Source organism: Lipotes vexillifer, unplaced genomic scaffold (genome assembly GCF_000442215.2).
Source record: "Lipotes vexillifer unplaced genomic scaffold, Lipotes_vexillifer_v1.1 scaffold779, whole genome shotgun sequence".
NCBI lineage: Eukaryota > Metazoa > Chordata > Mammalia > Artiodactyla > Lipotidae > Lipotes > Lipotes vexillifer.
The window spans coordinates 1,016,496-1,030,878 of NW_006788448.1; the positions used below are offsets into that span (position 1 = coordinate 1,016,496).

General features: G+C 36.8%; 1 protein-coding gene across 2 annotated transcripts in view; it reads left to right on the top strand.

The window, feature by feature from the left end:
• POC5 (POC5 centriolar protein) overlaps positions 1 to 14,383 on the top strand; it is a 37,487-nt gene that overhangs the window by 13,309 nt on the left and 9,795 nt on the right. Inside the window, exons 4-9 of one of the 2 annotated variants that reach the window (XM_007461603.1) lie at positions 3 to 86; positions 3,134 to 3,327; positions 5,211 to 5,387; positions 7,190 to 7,294; positions 9,104 to 9,283; positions 10,717 to 10,870. In XM_007461603.1, the coding sequence (XP_007461665.1) occupies positions 3 to 86; positions 3,134 to 3,327; positions 5,211 to 5,387; positions 7,190 to 7,294; positions 9,104 to 9,283; positions 10,717 to 10,870 (894 nt within the window). Of the gene's footprint in view, positions 1 to 2; positions 87 to 3,121; positions 3,328 to 5,210; positions 5,388 to 7,189; positions 7,295 to 9,103; positions 9,284 to 10,716; positions 10,871 to 14,383 lie in introns of both variants that reach the window. The other variant, XM_007461602.1, reaches the window with a different exon arrangement.

The following is a 14,383-nucleotide window of genomic DNA, read 5'->3' on the forward strand; positions in this document are numbered from 1 at the left end:
AGGAAATAGCTCTGCAGTGAGAGAAATGAGGATGGAAGTTGGTAAAAGATGTGATTTAAATATTTCAAGTCATTCAAAGACAGACGGTATGACTTTTCCTTAGCTTATTTTTATTAATATACAACATTTTGTGCTTGGTGAATATTAGCCATGTAGTAAGGGGAATAATTGCACCATATTACTTATTGGTAGGATTTTTAAATGCTATTATTACTAATTTATTAAGTAATACTATTTAAAATAATTTTGGGGGCTTCCCTGGTGATGCAGTGGTTGAGAATCTGCCTGCCAATTCAGGGGACACGGGTTTGAGCCCTGGTCCAGGAAGATCCCACATGCCGCGGAGCAAACTAAGCCCGTGCGCCACAACTACTGAGCCCACGCTCTAGAGCCCACGAGCCACAACTACTGAGCCCACATGCTGCAACTACTGAAGCCTGTGTGCCTAGAGCCCGTGCTCCGCAACAAAGAAGCCACTGCAGTGAGAAGTCCGCGCACCGCAACGAAGAGTAGCCCCCACTCGCCGCAACTAGAGAAAGCCTGTGTGCAGCAATGAAGACCCAATGCAGCCAAAAATAAATAAATAAATACATTTATAAAAATAAATAAATAAAATAAAATAATTTTGGGGACTTCCCTGGCAGTCCAGTGGTTAAGACTTCACCTTCCAGTGCAGGGGGTGCAGATCCAATCCCGGGTTGGGGAGCTAAGATCCCACATACCTCGCAGCCAAAAAAACAAAACATAAAACAGACGCGATATTATAACAAATTCAATAAAGACTTTAAAAATGGTGCACATCAAAAAAATCTTTAAAATAAAATTATTTTGTAAGATGCCAGATACTACAATTAAGACAGGTTAATGCATTATAATGTGTGGCATTTTTTTCTTAAAACTGCTAGAGTAGAGGGCAGATTTTTTTTTTTAATATTTATTTACTTATTTTGCTGTGCCGGGTCTTAGTTGCAGCACGTGGAATCTTTGTTGCAGCATGTGGGATCTTTTAGTTGTGGCATGCATGAGGGATCTAGTTCCCCAACCAGGGATCGAACCCGGGCCCCCTGTGTTGGGAGTGTGGAGTCTTATCCACTGGACCACCGGGGAAGTCCCAAAGGGCAGATATTTTTAAAGATTTAATGGGATATCGTTTTGGCCAATTTAATTTTTTTCATAAACCAGAACATTATTTCCCAACTTTCAGGCATCCATGTACAAACTTAATGACTTCTGTCCCATCTTTATACCACCTGTCCTATCATTTAGTGTTTTTCTTTATATATATTCATTTTTAGCTTAAATTCATTTTAAAAGGAAAATTTTTATCTGTCATTATTATCGCATAAAATAATATATACTTGTTACAATTAGAAAGCAATGATTAAAATAAATGCAACTAAAACAAAGTTGTTAAATTTTGACTGAATACTAGTAGTGATGATATGTTCAGCCTGAAGTCTGTTTTTCCTTTGTTGAAGGGTGAGATTAGCAAGTGTTAAAGAGGTTGTAAAAGCATACTAACACCAGATTGAAACTTTTTCTTTGACATAGAATAATAAAAATAGACTTTTCTTACTATGTGATTCGGTGGTTTGTTTTTGTTTTTGTTTTTCGGTACGGGGGCCTCTCACTGTTGTGGCCTCTCCCGTTGCGGAGCACAGGCTCCGGACGCGCAGGCTCAGCGGCCATGGCTCACGGACCCAGCCGCTCTGCGGCATGTGGGATCTTCCCGGACCGGGGCATGAACCCGTGTCCCTTGCATCGGCAGGCGGACTCTCAACCACTGTGCCACCAGGGAAGCCCGATTCAGTGTTATTTAATGTAAGGACCATTTAAGCCACCATATAAGAAATGCCTCTATCCTTTAGTTTTCTCACTTATAAATGGAAGACTTGGAGCCTCCCACATTCTTAAGTTGATGCTATTTTTTAAAAGGTGAGTATATATTTAAAAACAACAACAAAAAAGCAGAGCCATGCTTTTTCCCTGAGTGCAGGTCTAATTGTAGTAAAAGAGAATATTCATGTACTTTGTTATTCTGCCTTTTTCTTTGGGTTCCTTAACCATCTTCAGAACATGTAGGTAGTGTTTCATTGTATGACTAGCCTGAACCATTTTTTGATACATCTTTTTTACACAAAATATATGTATTAGGGAATGATTTTCCCTTTTGCAAAGTATTCTGGAAAGATTTACTTTTAAATAACAAGTTCTATAGTAGATTATTCTTCATTTGATACATTCAGTAAGGAAAAGAGGAAAGCCCTTCAGTCTTGGTTATTAGGACCCTTATAGTAAAAGTGTGAGATACATGAGAAGTTATGATGAATAGTCTGTAATTCCACTATTCATGTGTGATAAAATAGTAACTTTTCTATTTTTGTGCTTTTTAAAGATAGATACCAATTCTCTTTCTGGCTCTGGCTCTCACACCAACCCCCCATGTACATGGGAAGGAGGTGGGAGTGATGTACATATGTACATACATATATATAGATACATATATTTCTCACCTATATGTTGAAGGCTCACAGGGTGCCTTACAACTGAGTGTTTGATAAACTAAACTAGTCTCTTAAAGAGAGTGTTGAATTTTAGTAGTGTTAAAACCCACCCCATTGTTTTACATAAAATAATAATGACTTATATACAGCCACTCTGGCCTTGGTCAGTTACTTAACCCTTTCTAAACCTCAGTTTCCTCATCAGTAAAATGGAGATAATAATACCTTTTTCTTAGAGTAGTGTGTATTATGAGCTAATCCTTATGACATTTTTATCACAGGAACATAAAAAGCACTTAGTAAATGTTGATATGATGATGTGAATGATAATAGTTTCAGCTCAGGCTATACCTAGGTATATGAAACATCCTTATTTGGGATAGAGGTCATTTGTGGGTGGGGGCGGGAAGTGTAGGAGACTTCTTGTGCTGGTCAGTCCTAAATCAGTGACAATACTGAAATTTAAAATAGCCAGATTCAGTACACTGGAAGTCCATTCTCTGCATTTTCCTCAGCCTCCATAGATAACTGACATCTTGTAGGCTTCCAGTATAACTCCTTACCAATTTGGGTTATTTTCAATTTAGCTAACCACTCCAACTTTTCTTTTCTTCCAGGGTCATCACCAGTGTCATCTCCAAGGAAGTCACCTCACCTGGTTATGGACTTCTTCAGTTCAAATCTTTTAGTTGACTCTTCCTCACCAAGGTCCAATTCTAGTCCTGTAGATACCCATGAAGTAGTTGGGACCGATTTTCTTATTTCTGATGAAAACCTTCAAAAGATGGAAAATGTGCTTGATCATTGGAGTTCAGGTCTTAAGGTATTACAGTGTTCACTTACAATTGTTTAATATGTAGTATAGCAGTTTTGCTCTTGATTCCACTGTTTATTCTTCTTTTCTTTGAATTAAAAAGTTTAAAAAGAAAAAAAAACTTTAGTTGCCTTAGATCAGTCCAGTGTCTTAAATCTATGCCTCTCAATCGTTAACATCCATATGAATCATCTGGGGATTCTGTTAAACTGCAGCTTCTTATTCAGTCGGTCTTGGCCATGATCCAAGATGGTGCATTTCTTTTTCTTTTTTTTTTGAAATGCACATAGTTAGACCTGTACCACTTTTTTTTTAATTTTTTATTTAGTTTTATTTATTTATTTTTGGCTGCATTGGGTCTTCGTTGCTGCACATGGGCTTTCTCTAGTTGCGGTGAGCGGGGGCTACTCTTCATTGCTCTGTGCGCGCTTCTCATTGTGGTGGCTTCTCTTGTTGTGGAGCACAGGCTCTAGGCTCCCGGGCTTCAGTAGTTGTGGCACGTGGGCTCAGTAGTTGTGACTTGCAGTGTCTAGAGCACAGGCTCAGTGGTTGTGGAGCATGGACCTAGTTGCTCCGTGTCATGTGGGGTCTTCCCAGAGCAGGGCTCGAACCTATGTCACCCTGCACTGGCAGGCAGATTCTTAACCACTGTGCCACCAGGGACATCCCTAAGATGGTGCATTTCTAACAAGCTCCCAGGTGATGGTTCAGAAGCCATACTTTGAATAGCAAGGTTTTAAATAGTTGCTGGAACAGCTCTCCATGTGCTACTGAACTTCTCAAGATGTTTTGAAAGGCTCAGCCTGTGTGACACCTATTGAGCCTTTCCCACATCGTACCTATGACTAATGGAAATGTCTCCTTTTATATGAAGCATAAGACCCAATTTTAGCAACATGTATTCATTTTATAGCCACTCTTATAGCAACCACAGTGTATAACTGATAAATCAGTAAAAATTGATTTTTATTTTGGTGATGTTAATGGCCTCTAAATAAAACAAAGTAATCCAGAAATGGCAGTTTTTCTGCTATTTAAAATATAATGGAGAAAATGACAGTTTTTCTGAAACAGTTTGAGAAAACTAAGCTGAGTATTCACATATGTGGAGAAATTATGGTCATGAGAGTTTTGTGGCATCTATATTTTCTCCATTATTTGGAACCTTAGATCGAGAATTAATCTTTTAGTATAATTTCTATCATTTTTCTCCAGGGAACAGGTTTCATACTTCTGATTTGTGGCATTAAGTCCATTGGAGTAATGTACCACCAACCATTTAAAAATTGTCCTATGTTCAGTTAACCATACTGTTACCCAGTTTTCTGATACTGTTATCCAATTTTTTGATAACATGATTATTTGGTCTTTTTATTTATGCCAGTCAGTAGGGTGAAAAGGGATCAGTCTTAGCAATTTGTTGTAAGGTGGCTGTTGTGATGAATGATTTGGAGGAAGAAAACATCAACTCCAATGGTTTCCACTGTTCATCTCTATCTAAATAATATCCCAGTCCTGTGGCTCAGCCTAGGCCATAGTCCTGCATTTCCTTTTTGTCTGATCCACCTTAATATGGATATTTAAGTCCTTGAGTAAACAAAGGAACTGTTTATTAATGAATGAGACCTAAAAAATATTTTAATGACACTAAGGTTTCATACAAAGTAACTTAAAATAGGGAAAAAAATCATGTCCTTAGTATGGTGAATGTGAACTAAGAAGAGCTGTGACTGTTGAACTTGCAGATGTTTTCATTAGTGGATTTTTTTTTAAATAGCTCTTACGTTGATTGTTTGTTCTGATTTTTAAAAAATTTTTCTTAATTTCAGTGTCATTTTATGAAGCGGTATTAAGGAACAGACTACTTAATTGTCAGTATATTTATTTTTCAGACAAACATCATATCTGAACTAAGTAAATGGAGACTTAATTTTATTGACTGGCACCGAATGGAAATGAAAAAAGAGAGAGAAAAGCATGCAGCAGATATAAAACAACTGTGCAGCCAGATCAACAGCTTGAAGGAGCTGCAAAAAACCTATGAAGTCTCCATTGGGAGAAAAGATGAGGTCTTCTTTTTCATACTGCTTTTTAACTGAGATTCAGTAAATGTCTTGCTAGGTAATAAATGCCAGGAACTGATTGTTTAGATCATTACAAGATACAAAGGGAAGATCATTTCAGAAACTGGTAGAAAAATAGATGCATAGAAATAAGATTTATTCTTCACATTAAATGTGCCAGGATCACGTCATTTTATCTTTGCCATCACGTTTTGTGTGCTTTAAGAGTGCATATTAAGTGTGGGAACACTAGTTTTTTCTTCCCAATCTTTTCTTCCTAACTGCCCTTAACAGAATGTCAGGGAACCAGCATTACCCACATTTTCAACCATCCTTTCGGAGGGGCATAAGTATCCCACATTCTATCTGTGATATGTCTTTATTCATTAATGAAGTCCTTCATTTTGTTGATAAGCACAAGAGCACTGTTTATTTCACTTTCTGTCAGGCTCTTAAGAACTTGAGAGTAGGGTTCAAATCTGGGCTAATTTCGTGCTTCCCAACAGCACCTTGAACAAAGCAGAAGGGCAGCAAATCTGTAGCTCCCCCAGGATGATGGTGACCTTCAGAGAAGAGGGACTCACAGCAGACACCTCAGCTACTTGTCTGCAGATGCAGCACTCACTGTTTTAATGAACTAGATAAGATATTCGGTTTTTTAAAATATACTTTTTTGGGGGTGTTATAGGGTGCAATGTAAAATTGATCATTTTACGTAGTTTGCTTTTTTGAAACAATAGATACTAATGTCAGTCTCTCTATTACCCTCAAAATTCTCTCCTAAGGTTTTAAAATATTTTATTAAATTTAATTTTTTTATTTCAAAAGTGTCACACGCAAAAAGAGTGTATATGCATGTCCAGTTTTTGAAAATAAAGTGAACAGCCATGTGCCACTACACAGCTTAATGGACTATTACTAGTATCTTAGAATTCCTGCCCTTTTCCACTTTTGAAAATTATTTAAAGAACCAGAATGTCTCTCAGTAAATATGCCTAATTTACCAAATCTCTTTTTAATGGGGCCATTTTTAGATATATATTTCAGTTACTCAGTTCTTTATAAGAAAGAATATTGGGCTTCCCTGGTGGCGCAGTGGTTGAGAGTCTGCCTGCCGATGCAGGGGATGCGGGTTCATGCCCCAGTCTGGGAAGATCCCACATGCCACGGAGCGGCTGGGCCCATGAGCCTTGGCCACTGAGCCTGCAGGTCCGGAGCCTGTGCTCTGCAACGGGAGAGGCCACAGCAGTGAGAGGCCCACGTACCACAAAAAAAAAAAAAAAAGAATATTATATCAGGATTTAAAAGCCTTCATAGATTTTTGTTTTTTAAAAGAACAAGAATAATATCACTGAAAAAAGTACATCAAAGTGTAACAATTATTTGCTTTTATGAGTTTGTTGAATCCAGAAAATCATCAAACAATTATTGAGAAACTTCTAATCCAAGGTATTGAAGGTATTTAGGGGCTAGAAAGATATTTTAAACCTGGTCTCTGCCCTCAAGTCTAGTGAATAAAAACATTTTGTATACATAGTAAAACTCTCAAATGTATGGTTGGTTTTTTTGAATTAAATTCCAGTGATCATATTAATTTTCATATACTGTATATAAACATTTTATTATTACCAGGATACACATAATGAAGATTTCTTTCCTCTTTTGTTCCCCTTCATTCATTGATAAGTAGTGTATTCATATGGGAAAGTTTTTTAATGAGGTTAACTGGATGAATACAGTAGTGATCCATAAGTATTCTAGCATTTTTTGATATATAAAAAAACCATTTTACTAATTGCTGTTTACAGGTGATTTCTAGCTTGTCTCATGCCATAGGCAAGCAAAAGGAAAGGATAGAGTTGATGAGAACATTCTTCCGCTGGCGAATCAGCCATGTCAAATCCAGACAGGACGTAAGTGTGAAAAAGAAAAGCTGACTGACACTTATTAGACTTTTGAACTCAGAAGCATTTAGAATCATGTATTAGAACTCTTGTTCAAGTCAAAGAAAGATTTTTTTAATAAGTCAAAATGAATTAACAATTTAATGTTACTCTTGTTTTAAAGGAACTTGATTTTGGTATGGCTTGGGAAAAAATACTCCTTATATTTTATAGACTTATTGATATATCATTTTCTACTTCATAGTAGGTTAATAAGAACTGTACCTAAAATTACAGATGTCCTAGTGGTGGAATCCCCTTTAACAAATTTGACTTCAGATGTAATCACATGAATTTATCACCTTTAGCATATCATATGCTTCCTATATTATTTCTACTTCTAAAATACTTGAATATATCATCTTCATAAAGAGGCAATACTATATTTATACATTATAAAATTGCATGTTTGTTGTATAACTTGCCTTAATAAGAATTAAATCCATGTCCATAAGCTTTTTAAAAATTAACCTTAGTTTATATATAATTTAAACTTGAATATCTTTTATTTTAATTAAGTGAGCTGAATCAGCCGCATAGCACAGGGAGATCAGCTCGGTGCTTTGTGACCACCTAGAGGGGAGGGTGGGAGGGAGGGAGACGAAAGTGGGAAGAGAGATGGGAACATATGTATATGTATAACTGATTCACTTTGTTATAAAGCAGAAACTAACACACCATTGTAAAGCAATTATACTCCAATAAAAATGTTAAAAAAAAAAAGTGAGCTGAATCAGTATATCAGTATAAATATAAGCTGAGAATAGTAAATTATTGTATCAGAAGTAGAAAAGTATGAAAGTATATATGTATCCATAAGAAGGCAGAATACAGAGACTCAAAGAGTGTAGGGGATGGAGATTATATATATATATAATTTTTTTATATATGATGCCCATGTGAGTCATGGAGTAATCTTTGTGCATTTAGTTCCAAGAGATTAATATTTAAGGAAAAGGCTGTTACTCTCATGGAATAGGATTTCTCCTTTAAGAATACTTATTAGTGCTTCTTTTTTAAAATTAATCCCAATAGATTAAATCTACATTAACCATATTTAAAAGAGCTATTTAAAACCGAGTCATATTTTGAAAGTTATTGGGTGACATAATGAGAATATGTTCAACTGTTAGTTGAAATAGTTGAAGTTGCCATCGGTTTTTGAATAAAAAAATTTTTTAAGAAAATCAAAAATTGGATATGCTCCTTCAAAAGAATTTAAATTCATTGATAAAAGAAGAATAGCATGTGTTCCTACTAGGATCATTTTGGTACTAAATATGATGGTAAAGTATGTAAATTAAATTAATCTGCTTATGGTGGTGGCCACCAAGCTGTAGAGAAAGCAGGGCCATCTGGAGCCACAGTCACCACCCTTTCTGCCTTCCAGCTCCTAGCCCTGTTTTCAGCTAAAAGGTCATGTGAATTCATAACCAAGATGGCAAGGGGCAAGTTAACTCATTTTCTTTCATTTGTTTTTTTGTTTTCCCCTCCCTTGATTAGTTGCATAAAGCAATGATGTAATGGATAAGAGCTTAGGCTCTGGAATGAGGCAAGGTTGGCTTTTCCCTTTCTGCCTGTGTGACCTAGGCAGGTTGCTTAACCTCTTTAAGCCTGTCCTCCCATCTGCACATGAGAAGAACACCATTACATAGTATTAAATGATAATGCATGTACCCTGCTTCCTGCAGGCTTGTTTTTTGTTACTACTGCCAGTAGTAACAAAGTATATTTTACCAGTCCACTGTGTTTTTGAGGTTGTATATTACTTTCGTTTAGGTTTATGAAAGTAAACTAGCTGACCAGTACTTCCAGAGAACTTTACTGAAGAAAGTCTGGAGAGGCTGGAGGGCCATAGTACAGAAGCAGTGGAAAGAAGTGGTGGAACGAGCTTGCCAAGCAAGAGCTGAGGAAGTCTGTGTCCAGATTTCCAATGACTATGAAGCCAAAGTTGCAGTGGTAAACTTTTTTTTCACTTTTTTAATAAAAGTAAAAAAGATGGGTAGCATCACTCACTGTTAGTTTACCGTTAAGCAGAGTAACCCATTTCTCCAATTTCATTCAGTGCAGTGTGGGTTCAAATGAGACTACTGGGAATGAACAGTACTAGTCAGACTTACAGACTTATTTGTTCTTTTAAGTAGTTATAACTTTGACCTCCAAACCTGTGTTAAAGCTCTTGCATGTACATTTCTCTTGGAAATGTAAATCAGCCACAGATCCTTACATCTCTCAGAAAGCATACTTTCTTAGGCTTCTTTTGGCCTTTATTTAGCCAGAAATAAAGACCAAAAACAAAAGTGTTTATCCTGATGTTATTTTAAGTATACTATGTTTTTATAATGTTGGTATAAAGTGGTTGTATATAAATTGAAGTTATTTAGACTTATAACAATATTAACATTGTTTCCATAGGAAAAAGTTTGAGACCCAAAATGAAAATAAAACCATACTAAAGAATGCAGTAGGCCTCTTGAAATCAAATATTAAGAGGGAAAAAAATTTTTTCATCATTATAACACTAAATTCTTAAAGTTTTATTATGCAAATAATTTTCTGCAATTGAAAATGACATGCAAAAATGCAGTCCCTTTTTAATTTTTTTTAATTTATTTTTTACTTTTGGCTGCATTGGGTCTTCATTGTTGCACTGGGCTTTCTCTAGTTGCCGAGAGCAGGGGCTACTCTTCGTTGCGGTGCGCAGACTTCTCATTGGAGTGGCTTCTCTTGTTGCAGAGCACAGGCTCTAGGCGCAAGGGCTTCAGTAGTTGTGGCGCATGGGCTTAGTTGCTCTGCAGCATGTGGGATCTTCCCGGACCAGGGCTCGAACCCATGCCCCTTGCATCAGCAGGTGGATTCTTAACCACTGCACCACCAGGGAAGTCCCATGCAGTCCCTTTAGATTTGGTCTGTGGGAAAGTGTCGTACCTAATGGCACTTTGCACTTTAAATTCTATAGATAACATCTAGTTAAAAAAAAACTGTTACTGTTGCAGGCATTTAGTTATTTTTTTCTGAAGGGGTGAGGGCTGTTTGGGGCTCTTAATATATTTTGTTTAGTATCCTACATAAAAATTTTATGGTGAGAAATAACATCATTTTGTATAATTAGAACACATCAATCAGGATTGGGACTGGTGTAAAATTCCCTTTGTTTAAACCCTGACTTTATGGTTAGGAATGAAAATGGTTTGTTGATGGAGACAATAGAGGTTAGATGCATCTTTTAAAATAAATTGAGACACAGCAGAAGAGGTATGTGGTAAAGTGATTTTAGTATTTCACACAAAAATAACTTCACAGTATAAGTCTCTTTTTTTTTTTAAACAATAGATATTCTTCCTTGTGTCTCAATATTTTTCTCTTCTTTTTAAAAATTTTCCTGATTTTAGTTATCTGGAGCTTTGGAAAATACAAAAGCTGAGATCCAAAGGATGCAGCATGAAAAAGAGCACTTTGAAGATTCCATGAAGAAAGCTTTCATGAGGGGTGTATGTGCATTAAATCTTGAAGCCATGACTATATTTCAAAGCAGAGGTGATACAGGTTAGTATTTTGTTTAAGATTCTCTGCCTACTTTCAAAAAGGATTTGAGGAGATTTCAGTGATTGGTGTGGTCTGCAGTACTGATTTTCTGCAGTACCTATGTCTTATCCAGGCACTGCTATTTTTAATATCATGGTGTTATATTCAGTTTTAAATCTGCCATGAAAATTCTCTCAGTCATGGTTACTTACAGTATCTTATATCTGATCAAGTAAACTGTTAACTCAAGTATTTAGGCTCAATGTTATAATAATGCTTTGAATGTATAACATTATTTTAAGGCTCTTTTAACTATAATGGTAATGCCTTTAAGTATAAAATTTCATTTGTTTTTTTCTAAGTAGCCAAATTCCTTAGACTGTTTTCATTATTAAATATTTCTTGTCTATTCATGGTTGCCCATTTTTTAAAAATTGCTTGTCTTCCAGTGCAAGAGAGTCCTCAACTAAAACTCATTTTCAACAAGTATACATATAGGCCTATCTATAGAAGTTGAGTAAAATAATTCTATGCCAAGAAAGGTCCATGTATTGGCTAGGATCTGAGTGGCTTTTGTCATCCACATGGCTTAGAACAGCTTTGCCACCAATTTACAAGGAGGCCTATTTTCCTCACTGGGTTTTAGTTTTCTTCTCTGAACAAAGAAGATAATATAAATCTTCCTTACCTGCTTCATAGAGGGTTCTTGTGAGAATGCAGTGAAATATAATTGAAAGCACTTTAAAAGACAAAAAATACTTTAACATGTAAGAGGATACTCATGATATAATTATTGCAGTCTTAAGTCAGCCTCCAAAGTTTCATGTACACATTGAACATTTTTGCAGTATTTCCTCATATTAAATCCTGTTTGAAACTCAGTTTATTTATTGAGACAATTTCATTTTGTACCATCATTAATATGATTTCAGTCCTGTGAATAACTTGTCTGTGCTTGTTATGCCCTCATTTTAAAGCATCAACAAACAGTTTTTATTTCAATTGTGCACGCTATAGATGGTAGTGAGTTAAGGCAAATCGTTTTCTTTCTGAAACAGTCATGGTATGTGACCCACATGCAAGTTAGAAACTTAGAATCATAGAATCTTGAAGCTGAATGGTTATCTTGCTAATACCCAAATGAGTACTTGATTTCTCTAGTAAATCATCTTTTAATTGAGTATTAATGCTAAAAACAAACTTACCATCCCCAATGATTGGACAGTCTGCTTTCGGTTGTAATTGTTAGCAAGTTGTATATATTAAGTTGAAGAATTTAATTATCTACTTGTAACAGATACTGGGTTTCACAAGTACAGTGAGAAATTATAATCATTAGAACTTGCTACATTCAATTGCAAGAAATCTATTTCTCATAACCTACTTAAGAAGGTTACGAATTTACTTAGGACAGAGTGTCTTACCACCTTAATAAATTTACCATCTTAAATTTTAAATTCAAATACAGCTATGTCTCTTACAGGCAAATATCCATAACAGGACTTGGAGAAAATGTATTCTGATAATTATACAACATGATTTCTTTTGCTCCTGTTGCTTTTAAGTCTACTGTCATCTGCAGCCAATGCCAGGTTCTGGGATCCCAGCTGTTTTCAGTGGCCTTATGCTTTGCTTTGTTTTGTTTTGTTTAATTTTGGCTGTGCCGTGCGGCATGTGGGATCTTAGTTCCCCGACCAGGGATCGAACCTGCACCCCCTGCATTGGAAGCACGGAGTCTTAACCACTGGACTGCCAGGGAAGTCCCCTTGTGCTTTGTTTACCATAACAACGGGGAATAAAGATAAACAGGACTAGTAAGACACATGTTAGCAGTACACACTAGTGTTGATGGAGCTACGAAAGGCAAAAGTTCAGTGTAGTGTAATGCTGGATTTGCTCTGTGATATTTGTCTTGTGGCATTTTAATAACAGCTATTAAAATAAATTTTTAAAAATTCTCACAAGAGGAACTTCCCTGGTGGCGCAGTGGTTGAGAATCCACCTGCCAATGCAGGGGACACGGGTTTGAGCCCTGGTCCGGGAATATCCCACATGCTGCAGGGCAACTAAACCCATGTACCACAACTACTGAGCCTGCGCTCTGGCCTGCAAACCACAACTACTGAGCCCGCATGCCACAACTACTGAAGCCCACGCACCTAGAGCCCATGCTCTGCAACAAGAGAAGCCACCGCAATGAGAACCCCGCGAACCGCAATGAAGAGTAGCCCCTGCTCACCACAACTAGAGAAAGCCCGTGCACAGCAACGAAGACCCAAGGCAGCCAAAAATAAATTTAAAAAATAAATAAATTTATTTAAAAATAAATTCTCACAAGAAAAAATATTACTTCTGGCCCCCTTAAAGCAATTTTTTTTTTTTTTTGCGGTACGCAGGCCTCTCACTGTTCTGGGCCTCTCCCGTTGCGGAGCACAGGCTCCGGACGTGCAGGCTCAGCGGCCACGGCTCACGGGCCCAGCCGCTCCGCGGCATGTGGGATCTTCCCAGACCGGGGCACAAACCCGTGTCCCCTGCATCGGCAGGCGGACTCTCAACCACTGCGCCACCAGGGAAGCCAAAGCAATTGTTTTTTATAATGCAGATTTTAATAATACAGTGTTTCTAATGTACTGCTCTACTTGTTAGAGCAAAATAAATATTTTTTTTATCTCTTCTGATTCTCTGCTAGCCATAATCTGCAGTGCATCTCATGTTGTACAATATCCTAATAAATCTTATAGCTTGGATAAAAGTTGCTATGAGGTAGACAAAATATGCCAATACAAATGGCCTTTAAAGGGATACCTGCCAATTTTTAAAGTAGTTTTAGGAACAGTAGAAAAATGCTTTCCAACTGAAAAACATACCCAGTTAAAGCGAGAATAATTACTATACTGGTTCCACATAAGTCTGCCACCCACCTAAAAAGATAAGTGTGGTTCCAGATAAGTCTGCCATCCACCTAAAAAGAGACAATCAGTCACTTTCTATGAAAAACATATTAAAACTCAGTATGTGTTTGTGTTTTGTTTTCAAAGCAAAAGCAGTATATGTTGAATTAATCTCTTTCATCAAATTATTTCAAAGGACCTATGCATTGTAATCCTCATTAAACTTTGTTAATGAAGTAACTATTGCTCTATTTTATGTAAAGATAGTCTAAGACAAGAACTTATTCAGAAGTCCAAATTTCTGGATGGAACTTATACAGAAGTCCAAATTTTTGGAATTTCTGGAATGAGGACAACATGGAAAACCTTTTCAGCAAAGGGCTACATAATGCCCTCTATTCATACATTCTGAAACATCTCAGTGACTGAATATTGAAATCCTCACCCTGATGTTTGGTACCAGAAAGATATAGTCTTTTTTTTTTTTATTTATATATTTTATTTATTTTTGGCTATGTTGGGTCTTCATTGATGCACACGGGCTTTCTCTAGTTGCGGTGCGCGGGCTTCTTATTGCGGTGACTTCTCTTGTCACAGAGCTCGGGCTCTGGGTGTGTGGGTTTCAGTAATTGTGGCTCACAGG